General features: G+C 30.1%; 1 protein-coding gene across 1 annotated transcript; it reads right to left on the bottom strand.

Annotated features, from left to right (window-relative positions):
- Positions 1–600: 600 nt before the first annotated feature.
- On the bottom strand, positions 601–3,612 carry LOC105132990 (cytokinin hydroxylase). Its single transcript, XM_011036756.1, has 5 exons — positions 3,243–3,612; positions 2,904–3,130; positions 2,545–2,786; positions 1,920–2,298; positions 601–1,027 (listed from the first exon to the last, which is right to left on the bottom strand). The coding sequence occupies exons 1-5, from the start codon at positions 3,526–3,528 to the stop codon at positions 605–607; spliced, it is 1,557 nt and encodes a 518-aa protein (XP_011035058.1). The 5' UTR covers positions 3,529–3,612; the 3' UTR covers positions 601–604.
- Positions 3,613–16,238: the final 12,626 nt, after the last annotated feature.

Genomic DNA, 16,238 nt, shown 5'->3' with positions numbered 1-16,238 from the left:
AATTGCCCTACGCAAGCTGGCCTTGCTATTTGTTTTATCAGCGGAGAAAGTTAGAGCACTTACCTAAATCAAGATCTAATTGGAGAGAAAAGAATGGAAGAATCATAGTTATCTTTACAAGTGTTATGGGCATCAATTGCTAAAGAAGAAACCCTTTTTCCCCTCTTCACATATTTGTTTCTTTATTTAGTCTTTTCCATGAGCACCTCAGGCTGATCTACACAGCACTCACACTCGTTTTTCATCGCCTTTAGATACTCTACTGGCTTAATTTGACCTCTTAAGCATGCCTGTAGTGCCTCTCTCCTTCCTTCATTGGATGGCCACTGAGTTTTTTTGGCTTCACAAAAGTTCGCCTTAAATTAATTTGGTCTTAGATTACACTGAGTAGTTAGGATATTTTGCTAATTTAGAAGTTAATTAGCACAGTTAATTACTTGTGAAAAATGGACAGGCAAAGGCATGTTTGCACAAAATCTCTCTCACTGTGCTTTTTTGATTTTATTAGAGGCTATATCACCTTATTTACAAAATTGAGATCACAAACTTCACTAGTTAGACATCTAATTTCTTTCTTGACTGTAATATAATGAAAAAATCTTTTTCACGAATTCAAGGGCTTCAAGTAAACTTGAACCCCATATTTTGGCTTTATTGTAAGGACAACAACGGGAGCATGGCGGTAACTATCTGAAATATTGAAGCTAAACTGGGAAATCAACATGGCCAATATGATTTTAGCTTCCATCATAGCAAAGGATTGGCCTATACAATTCCGGGGTCCGGCCGCAAAAGGGATGAAATGCCGTCCAGGAGCAAATGACTTGGAGGCAAATCTGTCAGGATTGAACTCATTTGCATCTTTTCCCCATAATTCTTCGCTGTGGTGAATTGCTAGAACCGGAATCCATATCTGTAGCCCCTTTGGAATATCAAGATCACCTAGCTTAATATCTTCGAAGGCCATTCGAGGGAGCAGAGTCCCCGATGGGTAGAGCCTCAGAGACTCGCTTACAACCATGTTTAGCTGCAGCAAAGGAAAGAAGTTCGTATACAAGTTAGTTGACCAGATATAATCGGGGAATCAAAAGGCAAGGAATGTAGCTGGTTTTTGGCTTCAATGGAAGGTACAAAACTTTACATGGTCACTATAGGACCTCTGTTGACCATACCAACCTGATTGAACCTAAAGAATGCGAAATCCCTTTTGACTCATTTAGGATGATTCCATTTTAATCATCACTAGGTCGGCAGCTAGGCTGTTAAATGGATTAATCAATATTGGGATTCTTTGGCTTCTTCCATTAAACTATACCTCGAAGCAATCTAGCTTAGAAAAACGAGCTCTGGAGTGGTGAACCATGAACTATAAGGCCTGATTTGTTAAATTAGATGGTGGTGGCTCTATATTTTCTTTGGAAATGACCCTAGACTTGTCGTTGTCATCCATAACAGAGTGCCACCAGCTAGCTAAAAGCACAATAGTACAAGAGCATTTTGTCTAGTTCTCTTTAATGGCAAAAAGATTTGCTACCTTAAAAAGAGAGAGAAATGAAAATATTTAAAACTGATATTCTTTAGCTTATCTGAGGAAGTTAGTCATTGCTAATTATACTGCTGCAAGTAGGATTTGGTAGGTACAACTTTTAGTTAAAAGTTTTAGAAAGGTTAGGCAATGACAACTATCTTATCAGTTGACAGGACAATTTTCTATCTATACTGTAAACAGCTCAAGCGTCAATTTACAATTGAATTCTTCATGAAGCTAGAGAAAATTACATTTAGAATCATAGTGTTGGATTTCAGTATAATTATACCTCCCTACACCATGGATTTTACTGCCAATCAAGCCCCCGCTGTTTTGCATGGTTTAGGGTAAAGGGGACGGATTTTGAAAGGCTTGATAAATTGTTACTTACCAGATTGAATTTGGGAAGATGGTCGATTGAAGGAGTTTCACCATTGCAGACTTCTCTCACCTCTGCTCTCACCTTTTCTTGCCAGGAAGGGCTGCTAGCTAGAAGCATGACTGTCCATGTGAGTAAAAGAGAAGTTGTCTCATGTCCAGCGAAGAAGAATGTCTTGCATTCATCCATAATCAACTGCAGGTTTATATTAAAATCATCACTTCTCTTCTTCTCCATCTCATTTAGAAGCATCCCCAGTAAATCATCTCCATAAGAACTACTTCTGCCGATCTCTACGCAATCTTTCCGGCTTTGTATAATCTCCAGCAGTAATCTATCCACCTCCATCTTCTTAGATTTTATTTGTCTGTTGTAGTTGCTTGGAAAGAACCTGTTAGAGGAATACATCAAAATTTAATCCCATATGACCCCGAATCTATTGTTAATGCAAGTTGTTGCAGACAAGGAATCACTAGTAAATTTCTGAAGAGTCAGAACTGACTTGAAAGAGAAAGAAGAGTATCAAAGGAAAAAAAATGACCACGTAAAAGAAATCCATACACTACTTTTTATCAGATATAGAATCAGATTATAAAAAATGAAAAAAATAAATTCTATTTCTCTGAATAAGACCTACCGGCTTCCAGGAAGGCACAAGTGCCTACTTGCCTGATGACAAAGACTTTGCAATTCTGTTAAGAGATGAAATATTTGCTTCCCCTTTTCATAGCTACTACCGAATTGGGTTCTTGAAATTATATCAGCAGTAGCTCTAGACATGTATTCACCAATTTCTACCTCTGTTCGGCCTGATTCTACTGCATTTTGCAGTGATTGGAGCATATTCTTTGTGCATTCCACCATCAGCCCTGCTTTGCTCTTCATAACCAGGAAAATAAAAAATCTAAGTTAACCCACCATTTTTACCAGCACTTCAATCATTAAAAACGAATCAAATACCAACAATATGAATCATTTCATGAGCTATATATTAACCTTGAGCCTTTCTCCCATGAATGACGGCGCCGCAATATGGCGTTGATGATACCAGTCACTGCCGTTAGCCATTAACAAACCACGACCAATAAAATGTTTTGTTCCTTCTCTCTGCAGCCATGATTTTCCAGATTTCGTGCTATACTTTGTTAAAAGTTCCTTGATCATTTCAGTCTCCGATATGCACAGCCGTGGCTCTACCCCATTCCAAAATATGAACCTTTTCCCTGTAAAAAAACAAAAAAGGAGAGCAAATATAAGGTTTTTCTTTCAGTAAAACAATGGATTAAGTCTCCGGTTCAAGTCCCATCGTCTCGACAGTGAGATATGCTTGCATACCGTATTGTTTAGACCAAGCAGCATAATGTGGCAGGAGACGATTGACTGTGTCATGAGTGATGTGATCCATGTCCTTGGAAGTTGATTTAGAAACATAAGCGGCAACGTCTAGGATGTTTCCGGTGAGAGGGCGGGGTTTTGGGCCACGCACTCCTTGCTTCTCCATGATTTTCTTGATGCGCCTTGGTGTAAGAAAATAACATGATATGGTGTCATATGCAACCTTGAGAAATGAAAGGATGAATATAACTAATAGACTTGTCAACACCAACATCATCACAGCCATGGTTGGTGGTGATCAATCAACTTATAAGCAATACACTACAGACAGGGAAAACAATATTAAGAGTTGCAGACTGGAGGGTTGTCTAGTGAATCAACTGATGAACATTAATTTAATTTATAGGCACAACAAAAAAGCACGAATTTTTAAAAGTTTTTTTTTTTATTAAAAATAATGATATTAAAGGTTAAAGTGGTATCTATTTTTCACAAAAACATCCTTATAGGTTCAATTTAGGCGATTGAATTCTTATAATTTTCTCCATTATATAATAGGGTTTTTTCATCTATAATCAACTTAATAATCAATAAAAATTATAGATATCATGATATTTCTAATATTAAATTTAATTTTTATACATTACATCATTATTAAATTTTAATCACCTTCAATTTTCTTAGAGCAAAGAGGCAAGCATTTTTTTGTTACGTTAAACAATCTAATAACAAATCTATTACCAATAACTTTAGATACAAAACATTTATAAATAAAATAAAATAAAATAAATATTTAATTTATAAATTATTAAATATAAAAACAAACAAAAAATAGAGTGTACATATTAGGTCAGGTTGTCCAAGTTTCAAAAATTTTGATCAATCACCAGACCTGTAATATTAATTTTTTTGATTTTTTGACCAATTATTATTTGTAATATTTATATTATCCAACATTGATGGATTAAGTTGAGTCAGATCATGCAAATATTATAGATGAATTTTTTTTTAATACCCTAGTTTCAAGTTTAGAAAAAGTTCAAATTAATTTAAATTAAAAAAAAAACTTTTCTTGCCAACTTTTAAAATTAACTATAGATTTTTTTTCTAATTTATTTATTTTAAACTATATTTTTAGATTTTAAAAATGATGATTTTTTTTTATCTTGACTTATTCTGGATTTGTTATTATTTAACTAACTCTTTGCATATTTACCAAAATAAAGTGATTTTTTTATTTTAAATTTTTTTACTTGATAAAATTATGTATTTATAGATGAAACTTTATTTATTCAAATTTTATATTTTTCTCATAGGCTTGTTTTCTTAATTTATTTTTTCATAGAAGCTGATTTTATGTGTTTGAGATTTTATAATTTTGCTTAAAATGTATTTATTTACCAATACTTTTATTTCGATTTTAGAAATGTATTTATTTACCAATACTTTTATTTTGATTTTAGAAATAAAATAAAATAAAAAATAAGCCACAAAAATAAAACAAATATGAAAATAAACCCAAATTTTTAATCAATTGTCTTTTTAAATATAAAGTAAAAAACGTTTTCTAATGTAAAAAAATTTCTAAGTATAAATACATAAAAATGTGAAAACAAATTGATTTTTAATTTTAATATATATATATATATATATATATTAATTTTAAAAACAATTCTTCTTTTTTTCTATGATAAGAACCAATAAAAAGCTTACATGTGTTCCCCTCCCTTTTAAAAGGCAAAGTTAATGGATAATTAGGTTGATTATAAATAGATGAAACTTTATTGCCTGACGGACCAAATATCATAAGGATCTAATTGCCCATATTAAAATCGAAAGGATATCTTTATCAAAAACCAATAACATAAGGACCTCTAATATCATTAAACATTTTTTTTCCTATTATGTTTTTGGGTAGATTGGTAAATTTGGGGATTTGTTTTCTATTTATAAAATTTGCCAGTCCAATTGTTGACTTGAAGGTAGTAGTATAGTTTAAAGATATTGAGATCTTTCCATATATATATATATGACTGTTATATTTGCTAAATATAAATCCTTCAATTCAAACCAGATAGACATGATTTATAGCATGATAAAATAATTACATTTCGAATTATAAATCTACTATAATTTCCAAACCTAAATCTAATTATTCCTTATTCCATATAAGGTAAACAATAAATTCTTTTCTTTTCTATAGTAATCTATTGCGCTCCTTTTGTTTTTTTAGAAGTAAATCTATTTTCTAATAATAACCTATTATTTTTACTTTTAAAAAACACGTTTAGAAAATATTGAAAATTTTATATTATTTTATTTACTTCAAATTATTTTTATATATATAATCTTTTTCATATCTTTTACCTATATCTTTTTTATCAAATTTGTTTTATTAATTAGCTCATATCAAATTTTTTTATAAGTTCAAGATTCAAATATTTATAGATGATGTTTTTCATATACTCAAGATTGGTAAATTTGAATATATTACCAATCTCGAGTAGATTATATTTATTTTTTATTTTTTGGTAGGCTGGTAGATTTGAGGAGTTTTATTTTCTATTTATAAAAATTGTGAATCAAATTGTTTGCTTGATGATACTAGTTTAAAAAGATTGAGACCCTCTCGTAATTGTTTTTTAAAGACATGAATGTTATATTTGTTAAATATAAATCTTTAAATTCAAACGGGATAAACATGATTTAAAGCATGATAAAAATAATATCATTTCATGGATTTAGTGCATTGAATTCAAATTATAAATTTACTACAATTTTCAAAACTAAATCTAATTCCTTATTACATATAAGGCAAATAATTTCTCTTCCTTGTAATCTATTGTGTTTTGTTTTTTCTAAAAGTAAATCTATGTCCTAATAAATTTATATCTACAATTCTGCCTACTTATAGTTAAAAAAAGAAACTCTCAATTTCAATTACAAACCTTTTTTAATTATGTAATGTGATATCAACAACTATTTTGAAAGGATCCCTTATATTTTATTATATGATTAGATTAGTGGTCTACGCTATACCGTGACTCGTATCAAGAAATTTTTATAATATAAAAACAAAAATTCAAGTACTTAAAGTGTGTTTAAAAAATTAAGAGAAATCTAGGTTAGTTATTGACCTTATTAGTAGTATTGGTGTTAACTTGTCATACGCGTTTTGAGGCGTTAGGCTCAAAAGTGAGCTCATGTCACCTAGAACAAAGTCACGAGGGTTGTAAGGCCCTAAGAAAATAATATATGGCAGGTTAGGCCTGGCTGTTACTTTTGGTATTAGAGCCAACCTCATTGGTTGTCCAATGGTGCCGACAAGATCGTCAGGCTTTTTAAGGGGGGTGAATTATAAGATCTCATATCGACGAATGAGAAGTTAGTTGCTGGCTTTATTAGTAATGTTGGTGCTAATTTGTCATACGCGTTTTAGGGCGTTAGGTTTAGAAGTGAACTTGCGTCACTAGAAACAAAACTGTAAGGGCGGTAAAGCAAAAAAAAAAAAAAACAATATATGATAAGTTGGGTCGAGCTGTTATATACATGATCTTTTTCATAAACTAAAAGTCTAAACTTAACAATCTTTTATGGGATAAATATTGAAACCTATACAACCTTTTATATAGGATCAAGGTCAAAATATAAATGGTATTTTTCATGGGATGAAGATCAAAACCTATATGGAATCACATGAAAGTTCACAACTGAATATTCAAGTGATTATAATGCAACTTACACTCTATCAATATTTTTTACTAAAAAGTTGAAAACAAACCTCACTCGGCATAATAGATTACAAAGAAAATCTCAAGTCTTTTGTAAGGTGTAATATAACTCTTTAGGTAAGTATACTTGTCAATCACTATGAAAGAGAGAATAATCAAAAGTAAACTCAAAATAAATAGAATGTGATTATGTCAAGATAAGAATAATTATTCAATGATTGTATCAAGCTATAAATATGAAAGTATGTATGTAAAAACATGATGTTCATCATTATGTAAGTCAACCTGATCATCATAATAAATGGGAGTAAGTATGAAAATAGTGATGCCAAAATCAGCCAACAATGAATGAGACCATAACAACTCATAAATTGTGTAAGTTATGACATAATATTTGGCTTCCATGGAGGAGCAAGAGATAACTATTTGCTTCATGGTTTTATAAGATGTGGGACTTGAACTAGAAAATAATACACAAGAGGATGATTGAATGACAAGTTATCAGACAACTTATCCAATCTAACTCATAATAACAATAAGTTAAAGGGAGTTTAATGCGAGAAGAAAAATAACTTATTGTGGAGTTTGTTTGAGGTACTATAATAAGTAATGATTTATGAATTACATGTAAATGAGGTTGTCAAGTATGATACATGAAATGATTGAGAGCATTCACGTCAAAAATTATATCATGCCTTGTAATAATAAGATAAATAAGAAGTCCAACATGTTTATGTTGGATTGGAGGACTAGAAAGAACATTAGTATCAATAACATTAAGTTTAAGGTTATGTTTCATAAGATGAGAAGCAAATCTAGTTGCAATAAGACTCGCATCTTGAAGTAAGTCTATATTATATTTACATTGATTCAAGTAAATTCCTTTTTTAGAATGTGTAACCTCAATACAAAAAAATATATTTGAGAGGACCGAGTTCCTTAACTTGAGGTTATGGGTGGAGAAAAGATTTTACATATGTAATGACTTATGAATCATTTTTAGTCAAAGTGGTATCATCGATAAATAAAAACAAAAGAAGCATTTTTGTGAAAGAAAAATAAAAAGTGTCAACCTAAGATTTCATAAATCCAACTCTAAGTAATTACTCAACTTACTTTCAAGAAGCCTCCTTAAGATTATAACATGACTTACGTAAATGGTAAACAAGGTTACAATCTTTTTAGGGAATAACTAGGTAAAAGTGAGGATATATAGATTTTCTCTTTAAGGTTATTATAAAAATAGGTATTATGGATATCTTTCGTTGCTAGAAAATTGCAAAACAAATGGAAATATCAATAAAAAACAATCATGTCAGTATATTGCAATAATATTTATCGATGAAATATGCTCTTGCTACGTCCCTTAATATATACCAATAAAAATTATTTATCAGTGTATATTGAAAAAATTATAGTGAGATAAGAAGAAAAGAAAAAAAATGACATGTTATTTTACGAAAATGACATGTCATTTTATAGATAGTATTACCGATAAAATAAATTTGGCGCTAATAATTATCAGTATATCCATCAGTAAGATTTAAGTTATGACCTGATGAAGCGACCCACCTCCCCCGTTTCTTCTTTTTCTTCGTGCTAATAGTTCATTTTTTCTAGAATTGTTTACATTAAGTAAGCAAAACTATCTATTTTTTGTTTTAATTTATTTTTAAAATATTAATTTTTATGGAATTTTGATGTAGTATATATAGTTTATTTGTGTATTTACTTATTTTGTAGCTTCTTTTCATAAAGATTTATTGTATGAACATATGATTTATAGATGTCAAAGTTTGTTTGAAATTTTAAAAAATCATATTTATTTGTAATTTGATGAAATTGATTTTGATTTTGTGACTTTCATGGTGGAGTGAGAGATAGATATGTGCTTCATGGTTTTATAAGATGTGGGACTTGAACTAGAAAATAATACACAAGAGGATGATTGAATGACAAGTTATCAGACAACTTATCCAATCTAACTCATAATAACAATAAGTTAAAGGGAGTTTAATGCGAGAAGAAAAATAACTTATTGTGGAGTTTGTTTGAGGTACTATAATAAGTAATGATTTATGAATTACATGTAAATGAGGTTGTCAAGTATGATACATGAAATGATTGAGAGCATTCACGTCAAAAATTATATCATGCCTTGTAATAATAAGATAAATAAGAAGTCCAACATGTTTATGTTGGATTGAAGGACTAAAAAGATCATTATCAATAACATTAATTTTAAGGTTATGTTTTATAAGATGAGAAGCAAATCTAGTTGTAATTGAGACTTGCATCTTGAAGTGAATCTATATCATATTTACATTGATTCAAGTAAATTACTTTTTTGAAATGTGTAACCTCAATATAAAAAAAATATATATATATATTTGAGAGGATCAAGTTCCTTAACTTAAGGTTATGATTGGAGAAAAGATTTTACCTATGTAATGGCTTATGAATCATTTTTAGTCAAAATGGTATCATCAACATAAATAAAGATGAAAATAAAAGAAGTATCTTTATGAAAGGAAAATAAAGAGTGTCAACCTGAGATTTCATAAATCTAACACCGAGTAATTATTCAACCTACTTTCAAGAACCTTTTTTAAGAATATAAGGTGACTTGTGTAAATGATAAATATGGTTATAGTGTCTTTAGGGAATAACTAAGTAAAAGTGAGGATATATAGACTTTGTAAGGTTATTATAAAAGAAAGATGTTCTGGATATCTTTCATTGTCATAAAATTGCAAAACAAATAGAAATATCAACAAAAAAACAATTACTTCAATAGTGATATTTATTGATAAAATATGTTATGTCCCTCAATATATACCAATGAAAATTATCTATTGATGTATACCAAGAAAATTACAGTAGAATAAGAAGAAATGAAAAAAAAAATAACGTGTTATTTTATCGATAGTATTACCAAAAAAATAAATTTGGCGCTAATAGTTGTCAGTAATCCATTAGTAAGATTTAAGTTATGACCTGATAAAAGGATCCCCTCCCCTGTTTCTTCTTCTTCTTCGTGCTAATAGTTTGTTTATTTTTAGACTTGTCTATATTAAATAAGCAAAACTATCTATTTTTTGTTTTAATTTATTTTTAAAATGTTAATATTTATAAAATTTGATGTAGTATATGTAGTTTATTTGTGTGTTTGCTTGTTTTGTAGCTTCTTTCCATAAAAACTTGTTGTATGAACATATAATTTGTAGATGTTAGAGTTTATTTGAAATTTTTAAAAATCATATTTATTTGTAATTTGATGAAATTGATTTCGATCACGTGACTTTGTTGTTTTGTAATGAATTTATATGTTAAATGTATCTTATCATAAATCATTTTATTTTTTAAGAAAATTTTATTTTTTGAAATAGAAAATTCAATCCCTTTTTCTGACAAATGAAGTCATTGATCAAAATTTTTTAAAATAATTGTTAGAGTCTCTCCAAAAATTGACTTCATCTATCCATCTGTCCAAATAATTTCCCAGAGGTCGTTAACATCAAGAGAGATCATACCGTCCATCTCCACCAATGAAATTTTTGTATCTTCATCAAACACCATATCTGCCAGGTCTTGTATTCCCTATTCATTTGTCATTTAATCAAATGGAAATTTTTTATTATTTTTATTATTAATAAAAAAATGGACATTTCTTGCTACATATACCTCGATTCATTATTCAAGAAAACAACGATTGGTTCCTTTTCTTTTGTGCTTAGAAATTACGTACCTGCGCATAAAAAAACAAATATAATTGTAATAAAGTATAGCACAAGTTGATTTTCTGTTGTCTGATCTTGATCTTGATAAAGTGTCCTTGGGTTTCAAAAAAACATCAATTTTGATTGATTGCCAATTATTGAAAATGGTGTTGATCATGAATCTTGCTGTGCCTTCTGAATTCCTGCCATATTTGCATGTGGCTTTATTTCATCGAAGGCTTTTTCATGCTTGCAATCAACGTGTAAGCTTGCATCCATGGCTTTCTCATGCCATATATGCAATATCGATTGTAGAGTTCAAGAACTAGCAACACAACTCTTTCTACATGAATTTCTCAAATTTTGTATATTTTGGAAGTATAAGCTTAAACTCATTATTGCAAGTACTTTAGTAATACAAGATCTTTTAGGGTTTACCTCCAAGGCCATGCATGTAGCATAAATTAAACTTTGTAGCTTCGAATTTGGAATCGAGAGAAACAATGCACCGTTTAACTTTGTTGCTTTATTCGATCGCCTCCTTGCAAAGAACCTGTTCATATTTTATGGGGTCAATTAGTTCAAAAGGCAGGGAAGATGATTTGACTTTGTGTGTGTTTGGTGTTTGACCACTTTACCAGTCAACGACGGTAGAGGTAGAACCTTGATTGAACCAAATATTTCCACGCTTAATTATCCTCAAATATTGCACAGGCAAGTAAAGCTTGTTTTATACACTAGAAGGTGCGTGTATTTGTTTTTTTAACCTCCTCTCTTTCCTTCTGGTAAAGGGTTAAAGAAGCAGGCCTGCATGGGATACGCAACATGATGTTAATATTCCTGACGAAATGTCCATAACGATTAAATAATTAACCATAGCATATTGTCGTCTATAATCTTCACACCTCACAATTCAGCATACCAACATGTTCAATAATAATAATAATAAAATAGTGTAGCACACCAAATCAAATTACTTAGAAAAATGATAAAATAGTTACTATGCATGCACCCAATATATAATCTAACTCTTTGATATGATAAAACAAAGAATTTTACATATCCTAAGATAAATTAATCATAATGGCCGAAAATCAAGCATACTCACGAGGTTTATATTAATCACCTCAATTAGAAGATTTTGTACTTAATTAATAATACTTGCTTGATCATGTCTCTATGTATCCAAGTATATATATAACCTTTAATTTACTGAATTCATACTACACGAAGAAACTCAAATAAGTTTATGAGTGTGAGAATTATAACTAAACAAAAATCAAAATCTCGAATTCTGTAAGCAAAATAGAAATAGAAAATTCTCCGCCAAATCTACATAAAATCTTGCATTTTCTTTACATTGCATGGCACATGCAAAGCACCTAGCTATAAATAAATGGTAATTAATATAAAAGATAGTAGCAATAACTATGCGAAATTTCATTGACATTCCTGTTCAAAGCTCAGAAAGAGATTGGCTCGTACAGCAAGTGGATCGAGAATCAAACGCATGCATAGAATCCAGCCGAAAGCTAACAATACAAATTCTCCCAGATTTAGAAAAAAATAATCTGGACATGCTGAAAATTATGATCAAAAGGGAACTCAGAATCCCTTTCAAGAATCAAAAATTTATCGCATCATCTTTGGATATGTTCCATGAACAGAAAATGCACTCTCACAAGTCTAATGGCAGGGATTGGTGAGTCGGTGCGTAAAACATATCCATGATCATAGTAAAATAGGCTCTAAAGTAACTTTTCTGAAAGGCATACAAACATATGATATTGCAATTGAAGCAAAGATTGATTAAAAATGTCATCGATAACGGAAAGGGTTTCAGGGAATCGTGATCTGCTAATGATTAATTTCACATTGGCTCAACATTTCAAATATTATTTAATAGGGAATTAATTAAAAAGCAAAGGAAATGAATTGTTGATTGAATGGGGAAAAAAAAGGGTGGGAATGAGAGGACGTGAAAAAAGATCAAGGGTGTTGTTTTTCTCGTGTGTTCTTTTGTCATTTTATGAGCCTCTAGAAGTAATTATTATGAAAGTTTTATGACGTTAAGTGTTAATAAATTAATATTCAGATATTTTATCTACAGTAAAAAAAAAGTATCAAGTGGAAAACTAAAGTAGCAGAGTTACTAATGAACTGTTAAAAAAGAATATGTCAACTATTTATCCACTTGTAGAATAATTTTAAATTTTTAAATCTAACTTCTAGATCTCTAATTTTATATCTATAGATGTCTTTGTACTGGCATATAATTCTATTAAAAGAAACTAAAAGGTAGAACTTTCATAATAACTAAACAACACAAATAACTTTATAGACAAGGTAAAATAATCTTTTTGTTGTTTTATACATGGTTAAATAACTAATATATAATTAAAATAAAAAAAACTATGAGTTGATTGGCAAGGGTATTTTTTTATTTTTTATTTCAAATGCACAAAAAAGATAATCACAATGCCCTTGAATTAAATTTATCATTGCCCCAAGTTAAGGGCTTTTATGTCTTTTCCATATATGTTTTATTATCCAGTCTATTCAAGAGCAATTTAGTATGTAGTTATATATAATTTATTCATTAATTTTAAAAAGTTAGTCGTTATCAGTACTTAAAAGTGTATTTTTATTAAAGTTTTATATCATCATATTGTACTAAAAGTATCATTAAATTCTCTAACTTGAGCATGTTTTATAATAACAAGTCTGATAATATAAAATATCTTTAATTTAGGGTAAATATTCATTTTGAATGCAGATGTATCTCACAATTTAAAGGATTGATTGATGTGTTTAATTATTGAAAGTAAAAAGATAAAGAGAAGGTTAAACTTAAACAAGAAATGTTGATTTAATTCAAATTGGAACATCATTCGGTTATTAGATTATAACTGGAGTTGTAGAACATGAATTTAGATCTGGTTTATATGGATGGAAAGGTAAGACATGGGCCTAAATTTTTCATGAGAATCCTAGATTCAAAACGGTTGTTTTTAAGTTCAAATTGTAGCAGTAGAAAAGAAGTCAAAATATGTCCTACAACCCAAATATCATTCAGTATTTAGCCCATATCTTAAGTTTTAGAAGTCCAAATAAACTTATTCTTGTTTTTTTTTGGAAAGCTAAAACAAATGCCCTGAACTTTCATAAAGATTATCTATTCAAATTATGATGTTAGCAATAATGTTTTATTCAAATAATAAAATAACAGTTGTCACCAAATCAAGAGGTGGTCACCCATTGAATAATTAGTCATCAAATCAATAGTTCTGAATTTTAGCTTATAAAAGAAGGCATTTGCCATACATTTGGACATCTTGGTATTCAGATCAAGTTCACTCTCTCTCTTTGTATTTTGTAATGTTCAAGTTTTATTTTATGTTATATTAATATCTTGTTTACGTTTTTTATTTTCTTTACTATACTTAGTTAACTTATATCATGTTTATGATCTTATATTATTTATTTATGTTTTTTTTCTTTATTATGTTTAGTTAAGTTTACTATGTCAAGGTGAAAATGTTACACTAATGGTGTAAGAATAAGTATAATATAAACTCAACATAGACTTTAATGTTTGATACTAACATGTTTTTTATTTGTTATCTTACTTACTTTTAATACTCTACTTGTTAAATGATTAATCTAGATTTGTATTGTATAACCCTTAGTATAACAAATATGTGGTACTTTTATAGCCTACTGTATGGTATAACCGAAACTTGTGCTATGAAAAGAATTTGATTTGTTATTAATATAAGTTATCACCATGAATACCTGACCACATTTATAAGTATCGACATTACTCAAATAAGATAATTAATATAATTATGTTAATAAATTATAATATGATTGAAACTTTCTTTGTGTGTGGTTTCCAGTTAAGTAATAAAAAGAGTTTATGTTATACTTATTTAAAATATTATTGGTGGATCCTCTACCCTTGGTAATTGTCTTATCCTTTTTTAATCCTTACAACAATATCACATCTTAAAAGTTTTCTTAAACTCCCTTTTCATTTATTATTTATAATTTCATATATTTCACCTCCATATGGTTCGACATTAGTCTTGCTGGGTTATTTATTACTTCAACACTCCTATACTTGGGATAAGATATTAATAATTTGATCGTGTCAGGCCGCATGTGCCATTCATGTAGATGTACATGAATGCTCCCGTAATTTTCATTGACATGTACGGTGGCTAAAATCCAATTTCCATATCAGTGTTTTATTCCTCACAACATTACCTTTATTAATGGGCGACTCTTATATAAAAAAAGTATCGAGTTTTGATTTGGTGGCCGTTTCTTTTTTTTCTTTCCTTTCTCTTTTTCAGTTTTAAACCTTTACTCCACGTATCCTCAAAATAACCTTTCAATTTTATTTTTTTTTGGAATTTGATTTCAATTTTTTTATATAATATGTTGCTTTTTTAATTAACCTCAAATCTAGAAGACGTACGTGGAAGTTTTCTTAATTTTAATTCAATTGAGTATTTTTTTTATTTATGAAAACGAATTGTTGACTAAATGAGTCAAAAAGAACGGGAATGGGGGAGGACATGAACATATGCATCGGTCCTAAAGAATTAGCCGTTAAACGAGAGCATAGAACATGCTCTCATGGGGAGAAAGGATCCTCGAGTGCCCTTGCAGGGGGGCAGTGTGCTCTCAAAGGCACACAAGATGGAGGACAAATTCGATCAAAGTCGTACATGATGTCAAAGGGACTGATATTTTGTACGGTTGAGATTAGGTTTAATAAGAGAGAGTATAGACAAATTTGGAATCAAAGGACCCCACATGTTGAAGCACAGCAATTAATTTTGCTTGTTTTAGCAAATTGATGGGTTTTGTATGCCTTCGTCCCAAGAAACGAAATGGACTGATCGAGGCAAGGCAAAGCTATGCATGTGTTCCATTTGCTCCTTCTACATGCACTGTCTTGGTTTTTGGTCTACGGTAATGATAAAAACACGCATTATATTTCCCCCCTTTATCTCGACGACCCAAGTTTTTCTATGAACTCTCCCTTTGGATTCCAAATATAGGTTTAATATGAACAAAAATGATTGAGAAATGTTGATGTAGTGCATGATTATTCTCACTTCCATTAATGGATTCTCCAGCAAGCCTTGTGTGAATGTTAAAAATCGAAAAATTAGAAAAAGTAATAATGGTATTGAATAATTAATCAGATGTTAGATTCGTCTGTTCTTGTGGTTGGCATTAATAAGAAAGATTTCATGGTTTATGGTTTTAAATGAAACATGTAGTGTATGAATGAGACCCACACAGCAAACTTTTTTCTTTTGTTTTTTTATTTACGTCGGGTGTCCGGGCCAGCTTGCGCCCATTACGATTAATCCTCATGGCTCACTGAATACCCTGCAAATCCAGTAAGCATGTAAGGCACCGCAGGGGTGACAAGCGTGCATGTCAGGGCTCGAACCCAGGTGCAGTGGAAGGAGACAAGCCCCTTCCATCGCTAGGTCAAGCACAGGAATGCAAACTTTAATCGCACA

This window comes from Populus euphratica, unplaced genomic scaffold (genome assembly GCF_000495115.2).
Source record: "Populus euphratica unplaced genomic scaffold, PopEup_1.0 scaffold99.1, whole genome shotgun sequence".
In the NCBI taxonomy this organism is placed as follows: Eukaryota; Viridiplantae; Streptophyta; class Magnoliopsida; order Malpighiales; family Salicaceae; genus Populus; species Populus euphratica.
Note: the sequence above shows the minus strand (reverse complement) of the source record. Positions and strands in the feature narration are given on the sequence as shown.

Coding starts and splice junctions, on each gene's coding strand:
- LOC105132990 (XM_011036756.1), bottom strand. CDS start 3,528: ATGGCTGTGATGATGTTGGTGTTGACAAGTCTATTAGTTATATTCATC. Junction 2,787..2,903: donor TCATGGGAGAAAGGCTCAAG/GTTAATATATAG, acceptor CTGGTTATGAAG/AGCAAAGCAGGGCTGATGGT. Junction 1,028..1,919: donor ATCTTCCCAAATTCAATCTG/GTAAGTAACAAT, acceptor CCTTTGCTGCAG/CTAAACATGGTTGTAAGCGA.